The sequence below is a fragment of the Cololabis saira genome, chromosome 14 (assembly GCF_033807715.1).
Source record: "Cololabis saira isolate AMF1-May2022 chromosome 14, fColSai1.1, whole genome shotgun sequence".
Classification (NCBI taxonomy): Eukaryota; Metazoa; Chordata; class Actinopteri; order Beloniformes; family Belonidae; genus Cololabis; species Cololabis saira.
Window position 1 is genome coordinate 15926842 of NC_084600.1, and position 13802 is coordinate 15940643.

Sequence of the window (13802 nt, forward strand, 5' to 3'; positions counted from 1 at the left end):
AACACCTGCAGGGGACAGCGCAGGATTATGGTGGCAGCGTGCACGGCTGCTGCTGCATGAGTGCACCCACGTCTCCATACAACCGGAGGAAAGAGGTGGATGGATGGATGGATGGATGGATGGATGGATGGATGGATGGATGGATGGATGGATGGAGGGGGATGGATGCTTAACAGTACATGGCATACATTTACAAGCAGAAGTCAGCAGTCGAGATGTTCCCACTGACTTCGGTTCTTTGGTGTGCGTCTCTCTGCATCTGCACCACACACGCACACCAAAACCCCAGCAGTGACTGCACCTTCTCACACACCGACTCTGCAGTGACGTGAGGAGGAAGACGGGAGGCTGCACTTATTATAATTCCACGTCAGGCCAAGTTTGATAAACGCCCCCTTTCCCTCCCCTCCACGCTCCGTTCGCTCTCCATCCCTCCTCCTCCTCCTCCTCCTCCTCCTCCTCCTCCTCCTCCTCCTCCTCCTCCTCCTCCTCCTCCTCCTCCTCCTCCTCCTCCTCCTCCTCCTCTACTCCAGGCACATCTCAGTGGCCTTCATCCACGGAGATCTGCTCCCCCCCCTCTCATCCTCCTCTTCCTCCTCCTCCTCCTCCTCCTCTCCCACCACCATCTTTGAGATAAAACACTGGCTTTAGGTTTCCAGCGGCAGCAGCATCAGCATCAGCATCAGCATCAGCAGCAGCATCAGCATCAGCATCAGCATCACTGGGCTGGCGCTGCAGTTGCGCTGGCACACATTTAACGTGGGTGCACAGCGATAGAGTGAGAGAGGGAGAGAGGGGGAGAGAGAGAAAGAGACGCCGCATCTTGTGGATTTCTTCTTTCAAGCCCGTGTACATGGTTCTCCTCGCGTTCCCTCAGCCACGCACAGACGGGGAGTTTATTTCACTTCACGGGGGAAAATGTGGCATCGGACAGTTGCGAGGATCCTTGCTCTATTGGTTTTCTGTGGCTCCTCGCTTGCAGGCTTTCCAAACCAGATCAACATTGGTAAGTTCAAAAGGATGCTCTGCAGGGCACGTCTTTGCAAGTCTCAGTCCGGCAGTTGTTAGGCTTTTTGCTCAAATCGTTGCCAACTTATTGTACTTCTCATGCGCAGCCACTTCTCGCGTCTTTGTGGGCGGCTTAGACAACTAGACTCGATCCAGATTGTTTCAAAACGGCAGTTTCGTAATCTGCAGCGCATTGTTTGGTGAATCTGTGTCACATTTATTTGGCTTTATACTCTTCAAATGAACTGACATTAAAGCCAAAACGCCCCCGATAAGACGCGCCGGTCGGTGATGGGAATTGCGTCCTTGTCATCGGAATTTGAGGGGAAATAAGTGAAATGTGACGTGGGATGTGTGTGTGTGAAGTGATCCGAGCGCTGTTCCGTGTCATCTTCCCCTGTAGGTGGGCTGTTCATGCGCTCCACGGTGCAGGAGCACAGCGCCTTCAGGTTTGCTGTTCAGCTGTACAACACCAACCAGAATGTGACAGAGAAACCCTTCCACCTTAATTACAATGTCGACAACTTGGAGTCCTCCAACAGTTTCTCTGTCACGCATGCCTGTGAGTAGTGATTTTTTTCCTCCTATAAACCATTTTCCCACCAAACACTGAGGATATAAATAAATAAAAATCAGTACTGTGGTAATAACGTCTTCAAATTATATATATAAGTGTTGCGAGTTCGGATTATGTAAAACATAATGGTCAATCCAAAGGCATTATTACCCTTATTAACTAGTTGCAAGTGACATGGACTCCTCTCAAGGATGTGATGTAATCATAAATCATCATCCATGCCATCTAAATCCACTGGCTGGATGATAAAAAGTTGGTGGCTTAAATGTCCAGAAGGTAATTTAGGTAATTGAATGCATCTAAGAAGGTGATGTGTGCAGCACTGATATGACTGTCTGACAATAAGAGAGGGAGTGGGGTTGCGTCTCCTACATGGTTGTTATATCTGGTTGTGCAACTATGCATTATATCACACATTTGTTCTATTTTTGTACATTTATTTTGGTATTAAGATGTGGAAGTGGTTGCCATGGTGTGCAAGTGAAAAGTTGTGTGGTCTTAATGGGCTTTCCTGACTTCTGCTGTTTGGGTTTCACTGCAGTGCAAAAGCTTTTGGCAGGTCTTTCTGCAGTAGTTACTGGTTACCATGGTTTCATCTTTCAAATGTTTGCTTTATGTCACTAAAATATTTACAGATATCGGATTTTAAGTCTGTTTTATAACTACTGTTCTGCTAAACTCTGTCAGCTCCCTCTGATAATGATTCATTTTTTATCACATTAGCCTCTTTCACCATCACAGCAGTGATGATGTTTCTGTTTGTTGTCGCATCTGATCGTAAATAGCTTATTGTTTCAGCTGTAATGTGCTGTAATCAGTGTAGTCATCTCCACAAACATGATGGATTTGGAAAGAAGGACTGTGGGGTGTGATATAGCTTCATAATTGCTCTGCCAGTCCCTCCTCTGCCGTGTAGGGCAACACATTCTGTCTGGAGAATTAATTTGTTATCTTACTCCCACCAAGTGCACTTCACACTTCATGCTGGAGCATCAGCTGCGGCTCTCTGAACCCTGTTAGCTGACGTGGAGACGGCTGTGTGACCTAATGAAGTGAGAACAAGGCGTCTGAAAGTGAAGGCATCTCAGCAGACGTTCACTGCATGCATTCAGGGCCTTCCTGAAAGTATTGTGGTGACTTATTGTTGGTGCAGTGGCCTTGCGGAGAAGCTGCAGGCGGGTGCAGGTCGGTGCACATTCACACGCTCACACCACAGCGCTGCCCTGTTTGACGACAAGTTTGCACTCTGAGCAGCTGAGTAATTACTCCAAACCAGCTGTTGGGTCAGTGCTCAGCTTAAGGGCACTTCAGGAGCCGGTGCTGAGGAAGACATGCACATTACATGCTTGGATTGTACACATCAGGAACGGAGCCCAGATTAGAGAAGTTGTCCGGAGATGCAGGCTAAGTCCAGATCCTTTTGTTTTTAGAAGAAGCTTATGGGTTTTCTTAAAGGATAAGAAGAAAATCTTGATAATCTGGGGAATTAATTTCAGTGTGATGAGCTGATCCACACTAAGCTAGATGCCCACTAGTTGACAACTAACACTGAGAGCCTCATTAAGCAGCCTGGTCCTGTCAGTTGTTCAGAAATAGTTTTAAAATGTACTAATCTGCACAATTCTTATGACTGAGGTCCTGATTGCATAATGCCCTGCTTGCCTAAAAGGTAGGGAATGAATTTGATCATTTGACACATAAAAATACTTGCATATTACTAATTATTTTCGTCGGACAAGAATATTTAAGTTTTTAAATACCTGACATGTTTCAGCGATTACTTCCGCCTTCATCAGAGTCACCATGGACAAAATAAACTTAAATCGACTTGCATATTAGTTGAAGTCATACTATCCCACAATTTCCATCATCAATTTTGTTATTAGGACTTATCTTAGTTAAGCAGACTAAACTTTTCAGTTTGCATATTGGTATTGATCTTTTCATAAAATAAACAAGTGCAAAAAACAAAAAAAAACAAGCGAATCTCATTGATTACATTTCTTACCGGGAGCTCGTCTGTTGTGTGGACTCCATCTAGAATAAAGCGGGACAACATTGGTGTCCTCCAGCGCGGCCAGTGTGTAACGATTGCTACAAATCCCGGATGGCAAATGACTCGGCTATTGGCAGTGAGGATCAATATGTGGATCGTCATAGTCCAGTGGTGGTGTGTGTGTGTGTGTGTGTGTGTGTGTGTGTGTGTGTGTGTGTGTGTGTGTGTGTGTGTGTGTGTGTGTGTGTGTGTGTGTGTGTGTGTGTGTGTGTGTGCGTGTGTGCGTGTGCGTGTATGTGTGTGTGTGTGTGGCTCCAGTTTGTCCCCCCATGTGGAAAAATCAATTCTCGACAAACTTTCATTTTCTCTGTCTCAGTCCCTCTTTACTATTAAATGGTCGATGCTCCAACCTCCGCTGGCCTGACACATAACATTTCCAGTTTTGATGCCTACATGGCACATCTAAAAATCAACAAACAGACCCATAAACAGCGGATGTGGCGCTGCAGCAGGCAGCGTTCACTTGTGATTGAACTGATTCTGACAAAGAGAACTTTGCTGCATTTATTGTCTCACTAATTTGCGTGTGCAGGAATGGTGCAGGGCGTATTGATGTGACACCTTGCCGCAGGCCGCCACTGATAGCAGGCATAAATGTAAAAATGGGAAGGTCACATCCATTACGACTGAGATCAGGGCAAAAGAGAGAGAGACAAAGAGGGACAAGTTCAACCAAAAGCCACATGTGGGACTATTCTGATGACTTGTAATGAATCATTTACCTAATTTATATTTGGAGTGAAATTTAAACTGCTTTTTAATGCCTTTTTTGCTTTATGTAAATTGTGCCATTACATGATGCATTGCATAAAATAACAAACTGTGGCCTTTTAAGAATGGATTTTAAAGCAAACTGTCACATAAGGATGATAAAATGCCAATAATACGGAGTGTTTCTTATCTTAGTGGTTATTATAGTTATATATCCTCCTCCTGCTGTGACTCAACCGGTGTTATGATGTACAGACAGAGGCTAATGTTAGAGCTCTTCACTGTGTAGGCAATGGACAGTCCCGCTAATGCAGCACAGACCAGTTCATGCAGCCAGATCTCCTCCTCCTCCTCCTCCTCCTCCTCCTCCTCCTCCTGCTCTTCTTCTCCTGTATTGTTAACACTGTGGTGAATACCTTGACTCATCATCGGCATCCAAATTAGGACATCGCACTCTTTGCAGAGCTTGTATGCAGATTAGCATGCAAAATATTATGCATGCAAATCTGATGGTAATGTGATGCTTCTGAGATCAAAACTGCCTAGTTTATTGTTAGGGCTTATTTATTCATTTTTTTATTATTATTCTTTGCCAAAAGGGTGCAAATTAAGAGCAGGTATTGAAGCTTTGTTAAAGATTAGTAAATAGCTGCCTTAAGCGATAGGCTGGAGATGCGCTGATGTTGTCATACCGTTAGGTCCTTGATGCTTGATGTTGCATATTTTATATATATCTTTCTGGGACCCCCCCAGAATTAAAAGTTAGAAAATTCAAAAAAAAAAATATGTATAAAATGACCCAATGTAGTCATAGAGATACAAAAAAACAAAAACAAAAAAAAAACAATAAGAAATTGTCAGAGACAGAATCAGGAGTTTTTTTTTTTTATTTCAATATATAATAAACCTTGTAAAAAAAAAAAATTCTGTGTATTATTTCATATATCAGGCAACAAGGGGTTTAACTGTTCAATGTATCCTTTAAAAGAATTGTTTAACATTTGGGAAAATAAGATTATTCAGTCGCTTCCCTGGAGTTACATCACAAGATCGATGTGCGTCTCACATTTACACTCTGAATACGAAGCTGCCGCCAGTTTTCAGCTGCCTGCTACCTAATTCATCCAAAGACATGTGCATAAAAAAGCACATTATGGTTTTATTTATTGGTTATTTATTGGATAGACTGGACAATCCAGCAACCCGGGTCACCAGGATGGATTCAAATCCCATCATCATCTTATTCTTTTTTTTTGGCAACCTTGAACGCCAGGGATTTCGCTTGGCTGGCTTCAGGTGTGGTCTTTTATTTATTTTATTCTCACTTACTCTCAGTTTAGTGAGGTTTGTGAAACGAACCAACCTGGAAAGTTGGGGAAAGACTGTATTTTGGTCTAAGATACATGCTTTCTTAATATTTTATGTCCTTCACAAAGTATCACTGAGAAAAAATAGCTGAGGAAAACTGAGTTTCTAAATATCCTGTAATAATAATAAATAAAAAAGAAATGAAATGTCAGTGTTCTGCCTTGTTTGCCGGCTGCCATTAAATACATATTAATGAATTAGCTTTAGAAAAGTGATGGTTGTCAGCTTTGAGCATTTAAACCAGATAGCTGTGTAGAAGTTTCAGCTTGCTCCCAATATTAGGATGTTAGGGTTCTGGATAAACTAAAATACATTCTCATCATCGAACAAGTCAGACTACAGTATTTCCTAAAATCTTGATAATTCCTTTCATCAGATCACACACAGTCTCCGTCTCTGAAGCTGTGAGGTTACCAGCGGTGAGATTACTCATCTGAGGCCTTCCGCTCTGGTTAGATCATTAGAGCATTAGCGCCTGTGGACATATGGTAACATCTAAAAGCAAATGTCAATTAACAAGCTCTGCAACATTTTTGGTGAAGAAGCCGAAGCAAAACAAGCTTGATGGAAATGAACCAGACGACACGGTGGAAACAACCTGCAGAACTCATGTGAATCAATGAGATATGCATGATGTGTCATACAAGGTTGTCAAGTTGTTTGGCACGGCGAGAGCTCTCCCCACATCACTGTCTGTCTTAATTCACATTTTAGCCTGAATAATACATGTAAATATGTATAATAAATGATTACTAAAGCTGCTTGTCAGTATAGCAGCAAGGCCACTTCTAATCAGAGGTCAACGCGCTGAATTCAATCACAGGAACTCGTTCGGCACGACGTCAGCCTCCACCTTCTCCTGTTTTTGGTCGGTCAGACTTTTGTATTCGTGTTCAGTGTCAAATGGAAAGAGACACTTCCCCAAAAGCCTGCCGTTTTATCACAACGCACTTATAAAAATATCCAAGTCACTGCTACTGCAGCCAGAGTCTTGTCAGCGCGATGAGCTGCACAGAGTTGACAAGTAGTCATCTTCAGATTTGTCACGGTGTTTTCAAATAGTAAACGCATGCAAGCATTGCCGTTTTCTAAGCTGCATTTCCAGTGACGTCAAAAGATGCTTTTACCCTTAATTTAATGAGAACTTTTAAGGTCCATAGCTGTGGGGTAAGACATGAGTCACAGGCCAGCGTAAACGCATCCCATCTGTATAAACAAGGAGAGTAGTGATGGTAAATAACGCCCAAAAGAGGCATTTAAATATCAGTCGACTGAACAATCAAGTTATAAATTCTTCATATATTTGACCCAACAAGCTGACGGCTACTGTATCTTAAAGACTCTCATTTGTTGTTTTCCTCAGAAAGACCCGGATGGTCGTGACGTCGTGAAATAACAGAACAGTCCTAAACAGCTCCGGGGGGGTAAACCACTGGAGACGTGCAGTTAGTCGTTCATCCTTGTGCATCAGAATGTGCTTACATGTCAGCGCTGTAACAGAGCGATGGTGATCACTGCTGACAAGCTACAGTGAAGCTGCAGCAGTCTGTTGCAGTCTTACACAACGTCCTCCGCTGGAGCCGCCTCTGGAATATCTGCCGTAAAGTGCTAAATGCTAACTGGACTTACTGAAACAGTGCGAGCCACGACCAAGCAGAGTAACGCAGAGCAAAGTAGAGCCAAGTAGAACAAAGTAGAACAAAGTAGAACAAAGTAGAACAAAGTAGAACAAAGCAAACAAGCCCTTGACTGAATTGGGGCCCTAAGTGAAATATTATATGGAGGCCTCCACAGCCTCACACCTCTCCCCATCCCAAATGTATCATAGGTAGAAAATTACAGTATGACAACATCCCATTTAATTTGACAACCATTATTAATAATAACAAATGTACTGTAAGTATATATGCAGAAGTTTGACTTTATGAGTAAAATAAAAAAAATAAAAAAATCAGCCTGAAATAAATAAATATCTACCGTAATAAAAAAGTTCAACCTGAAATAAATAAATATCTAATAAAAAATTCAACCTGAAATAAATAAATATCTAATAAAAAATTCTACCTGAATTAAATAAAAAAGTATTAAAGGGGACATATTATGGCATTTAATGTATATTTTAAACAGGCCTTGAATGTCTTAAAAACAATCTAAAGCTTGTTTTTTCTACATAAATCTGAAATTCAGTCTCTGGGCCATATTTTTATTTTTTCCGCTTCTAAAGCCTTTTTCTGTGCTTCATTTTCAAGGCGGTGGGGGCTATGATAATGAGGCTCTGTGCTGATTGGCTGCTTGAATGACGTGTAGCAGGGGAGGAGACAAAGCGTTGCTCCGGGCAGAAGAGCAGCTGCTGCGTAGCAAAGCGTGTCCACGGTTCTGCGTTAAATCGATGCGTATCCTACGCCGTAGGCTCTGCGTTGGTGTAACGCGGAACCATAAATCAGCCTTTAGTCACCTCGTCTTCAAACAGGAAGATTTAATTTAATTCTAAACAGGTACACCACAGTTATTTACTCCGATTCCTCATCATTTCACTTCTTATGTTACAAGACAAATGAATCATGTTAACTGTAAAGAAATCACAACACTGAATTTTCACAAATGGCAACTTTATTGTTAAAATATATAAATAAAATGTATGCACTATTGCTGGCTCAAGGAAGGACCGCGCGTCTTCTGAATGTGAACAGCTCCAGGTGCTTGAAAGATCTGAAACCACAGAAGAAAAATGTATTACGGTACTAATAGAGAGGGTAAATGTCGATGCAAAATCTAATTTCTACTCTCCGTCGCTGTTCAAACAGCCACCGCTTCAGAACAATGGCGGACGCTCGAGCCGACGGAGAGAGCTGGTTGTGGGCGTGGTTTCAGCAGCGGAGGCCGAACCTCTGCGCCTTGGGGTGACGTCACCCGATTCTCATCGGCTCAAAAAAAAACATGTGACACTGGGGGATTCTGTAAGGCGGGGGTCACAGACCTTGCAGAAATTCATGGTATATATAATAAATAAATATCAAATACAAATATTCAACCTGAAATAAATTAAAAAATATTAAATAATAAAGGTCAACCTGAAATAATAAATAAATATTGAATAAAAAACTTAAAACTGAAATAAATAAACAAACCTGAGCCACAAAATAACCATCAATTACTCATCAAAAGAAAGTTACTTCCACCACCTCAATCCCCCACAAAAACTGAAAGCAGACCTCTGATTGGTCAGATGTCAGATTAGAGGTCTTTTTCTCTCCCTGGCCTCGTGCAAAATGTGGCCCCCGTTGGAAGATGAGGCCTTACGCACAGCGCATATTCTGCGTTTCGGGAGGGGCAACCCTGGATGCAAACTCACATCTGTGCTCCGTCATTTTTGTGTTTCTAAACAAGAAAACTCTTAATTCCTCATTAATAGAGTAAATCATTGATACTCTTTTCAGAAGGGAGCTTTTTTTTTGTAAGAATGTGAAATTGTAAATTGGATTTTTTGAAGAATTTTGCAAACATTTGCAATATATGAACCAAAAAGGAAAAACTAATTAAATATTAGTTATAGTATGTACAGGTATAGGAATATAAACACATTTTGTGGATGAAAAAGGAATTATTTTGTGTTTCCTCTGCATCACAAGTGTGTTGTATCACCCTCTCTTATTATAGAAGTCCTTAGATGTGTTTTTGTTTCTCGCAGTTTGTTGCAAAAGTTGTGTAGGTGGGATGTTTGCAGCTTTTGAGCCATTGTGCAGTGAAATGATCAAATCTGCTTTGCCTTATAAAACCTGGCAGCCACAGGCCACATCTACGGATCGCTGCTGCAGATATCCTTCTGTCGTGATGCTTCTACATGTATTCCTCATGTTAGTGAGGCACATAACTAATCATCTACAGGGAATAACCCACCAAGATAAAACTTGTGCTTTTACAAAACTGTAATCGGCACACATGAGGAAACTCCAGCCAAGATGCAGGAACGCTGCCCGAGGAGGAACAACTCCTCCGCCTTCCTTTATGCCTCAAGCCTTTTTTCTGTGGCTGGTCAACTGGGTCAAATTGTGCAACAAAGCAGACTGTAATGTGGATAAAAACACAAAACGCTTAAATTACATTACACAGAAATCATTTAAACCACATGGTCTTTTGCATTTTGTTCCTATTTTCAAACCAAAACATTCAATCATTGGAACCAGCAGGCCTTTCACAGCCTTTAAAACCACAAATACATCATATTCAACTATGATGAAATGACTCAGATATTCACAGTTAGAAGACGAGGACTAGCTGAGCTGGTGCTGTTTTTCTGGTCATCGGTGATAAACAAGCAACTTAATCTAATCTAAGCTAATGATATATATTTTTAAAGTATCTATTCTCTTTCTAGCAGTTTCCACGAAGGCCTTTCCAGATGGTTCTGTGTACGCAACCATCTGGCACGTAAGATAGAGGTGAATGTACAGTATGCTGCGAATGTTTTTCACGGCAGACGCTGAGATTTGACACTAAACAGACATTTCCGGTGGACTTCTAAGAATATTGGTGAGATCACAGTTGCACGACGTATTCCTACGCTTTTAGGGATCATATTAAAATATTCACGAATGTTTAAGAAAATTCAATTGGACCAAAGATTGGACAATGCAATAAAGATGCGTCACCACTATTATATTTAGAAACACAAAATGTCCCACAATAATCTAAATGTATGCTGGCAAAACATTTCTCATTAAGTCACTCTAAAATTGGGGCTCTTGTACAAGAAATATGTATTTTAAAGTTTGAAAATCCAACTTCTTTGGTTTAGTCCACTGCCTGCGGTCGACAAAAGCCCTTGTACAACTTCTTACACCCTGTAAACAGCCAGTTTATTTCAAACCAAAGGATTTGTAGCTTATGAAGATGCTGTCATCCATCCTTTATCTACACCCAGAAAGCAACCGTGCGAACCATCAAGTCAATGCGGAGCCTAAACATACGGTACTGTAGTTCAAAATCAAATGCAAATTTGACATTTTTCAACGTGAAAGTCCTATTTTCAAAGATTTGCAATTGAAATAAAAATCCAAAATGTTCCTTTTTGCTCTGACATTTTGAGTTGAGTGCTCTTACTTGCTCCATCAGCCTTGAAGGAGCCGGATGTCCAAATGCAAAAAAAAAAGAAGAAAGTCTGTCGATCTGAAGCATCCTGACAGTAAAAAACTGCAACAGCTTCATACTCATAAAAAGTAATAAATAACATTAACGCTATTATCACTACTGGTTTAAAAATTGGATGGTCACAGCTTGCATGGTGAGGCGTTAAGCTTCTCTAGCCTGCAGCTCTGTCGAGTACTCGTAGTTTCATACAGTTTGCACCTTAAATTACCCTGAATGCATATATTTGTCACACCTGTCCTTTTATCTGACGTAAGTTTTCTCATGTTGTTCAGTCGGGGCATTTCCGGGCCAATATAGTTCACCGTGTGGTTCCTGTGCACTGGCAAGAAGAATCCAGTGACAAATAAAGAGAATATTGCATAATTGCTATTTAGAAATCCCCTGGGAGGTGAAAACTGTGTTTAGTCTCTGCTGACCGGCGTGTTACAGTAGGGCTCGGGGCTGTCCATGACTATAAAAGCAGAAACAGAAGTAGCTCTGGGTCAACTTAGTGGACTCTAATGGAAACATGCTGCTGAGACTATTGTTTGGAAATACCTCTCTCCATCGGTCAGATACAGAGAAATATCCCCACACAATCCTTTCTACTCCTGCCAGAAGAATTCCCTCGCTGTTCTGTGCTCTCCAGCCCCGTGTCCAGCTTATTTCCACTAGAACGCATATGGTCTCTCATTGTCTGTCAGGCAGCACATTCAAAAAGATTTGTGGCCATCTTCCTTCCAGCCAAGTAACCCCCCGTCTCATTTGAAAATCGCCTGTCCCCTCCTTTATCGAGAGAAAGGATCTCCCTGTTCTGCTGCTGCACTTCATGCATGCAGCACGAGGGGCTGGTAGGCAGGACGTCTGAGATTAAACCTTACTCAGGAATCAGGTGCAGAATTCAGCCAGAATCTGAGGTTAATTAGCATAGAAATAAACCCCCTTTAAAGGGTCAGAACTGCGCTTTTTTATATACACGGAGATATAGGGCAGCATTAATGGATTAGGCTTTCAGCCCCCTGGATGAGCATTTTACTGCCTTCCAAGCTGCTGCACACTCAAGAATATTGAATCAAACAGGGATGATTTCGCTGGCCAGAGCTGGCGATCGAGGATAAGGTTTACCCACCATTAGAGCCACATTACTAGCTGTCAGTCAGTGAGCTCTCAGGGGGACCGTCCAGGAAAACCATTTTCACTCAGCGTGGACCAACATGGCATGAAAAAAATGCAACGAAAAACGTTCTGTGGTCGGATGATCCTACGTTTCTGCTGGATTTTGGGAAAAAACAGACACTGGTGTCGGTTCAGGACGTTTCTATGATGGGATGGTTAGTGTTCATGGCGGGAGTTACATCCACACATGTGTTGGTACTATTGATGGAGGTCATAATTAGTATTTTGGAGCAGAATTGCATAGACGCTGACTGTGTGTGCTGAACTCCTGTTAGAAATATGGGGCACCATAAAGAGGAGGCTCAGCTAGCTCAGATGTAAGCCGTCTGGCTCTACCTTCCTCACTTACCCAACGTGCAGCCCCCGGGGCGCAGCAGTCTCCCCTCAGTCCCAGAAAGTGCACTTCTTCATCTTACTGCTAGCCCTACTCTATGCTGCTTAAATTTGCATAAAATTGTATTTCCTCACCACATCTGGTGCCGGCTTGGGAAGACGGCAGATCACCCGTCGTACTGCTGAGCTATACGGGTTCAGTTCGGGTGCCCAGCACTGGGGCTGCTACCTGTTACGCTCAGTGAAGGGGTGATGGAGGGACGACAGGGCAGAAACACAACGACCAAGCTTGTTAGCATTCTGATCAGAAATGCGCGGAGCAGAAAAATATTGCTTCATCCCCTCTGTAGTAAAGTAAATGATGCAAGTTTCCTCTCGTTGGCTGGTGCTTATTGCCTCATGAGTCCAAATGCATGATTTTGTTCGTCCTCTAGGAGAACAAGCTGTGCTCCTAAAGACAAACAAGAGATGCTGCCACCTCTCTGTGAACAGAATTGATCGATGGCAGATGAGCTGAACGGCATTCAGTTCATGAACACATGAGCCGAACCTCAGAGATCGTCCCAAAGCCAGAACAAAGTCATTTTCACTGGCATTTTCCAGCATATAAAGTGGCAGCTATATTAAATTGTCCTTGAAATGAAAGCTGGAAACTGCTCTTCAAATGTGAAGACAAGGTACCGCGGCCCCCTGGAAGATGTTGCCCTTGATTATCAGATGATATCAAACGGATCAATCCGTCTCGGTTCTGTGGGCGCCTGCGTTTGGTGAAACATTGTCACTCTGGCCTTTTCAAGATTCAGATCAGCCGGTCTGATGTGGGTAGTGATGTTAAACGCAGCGGATGTGGAGGGAGGGAAGAAATAGCTAATTTATCTGCATCGCAGATGGCAGATTTAATGTTTTCTTTCTGAAAAAGGTAAACAAAAATCTTTTTTTGCAGTTTTTCTGAATTTTTCCCATGTTTTTATTTTCTCACACCACGATTTTAAATGTGCAAAACCTTCATTAAATGTGACTATAACAAGTAAGCTGTAAACAGCTTTTAGGCAACGAACAGAGCCCACATGCAGCGGCGGTAGCACAATGAAATGAGATAATATACCTTTAAATACCCTTTCTACACTATATACACGATATATGTAACATACATCCTTACAAGCCACTGAAACTGTATTAAAATCTAAATCACAAACAGTTCCTCACAAGTCCAGATTTTTTTCTACATTTTTGGTCATTTGTCTGTTTGCTTTCTTGTCCTCCGTTGGCTGTGTTTGTGTAGCTGGGCTTCCTAATGCATCACCACTCATGAATCCGCTGGCAGAATCACACAGTCTGGGGGACAGGAATCTGCATCACGCCACCCACGTGCCTCGTGCATGTGCGTCCTCAAGCGACTGCTCGCAAATAACGGCTCCACAGAACCACCAGAGGTCAAAAACCCCA

The 13802-nt window shown here is 42.3% G+C and overlaps 1 protein-coding gene across 6 annotated transcripts in view; it reads left to right on the plus strand.

Annotated features, from left to right (window-relative positions):
- The first annotated feature begins 640 nt into the window (after positions 1–640).
- The window catches only part of gria3a (glutamate receptor, ionotropic, AMPA 3a), an 88063-nt gene continuing 74901 nt past the window's right edge, over positions 641–13802 (plus strand). For all 6 annotated transcript variants that reach the window (XR_009784068.1, XR_009784067.1, XM_061739922.1 and 3 more), the window contains exons 1-2: positions 641–1006; positions 1412–1570. Coding sequence is in view for 4 of the 6 variants with exons in the window: in XM_061739922.1 (XP_061595906.1) it covers positions 919–1006; positions 1412–1570 (247 nt within the window). In the remaining 2 variants the exon portion in view is untranslated. The remainder of the gene's footprint in view (positions 1007–1411; positions 1571–13802) is intronic.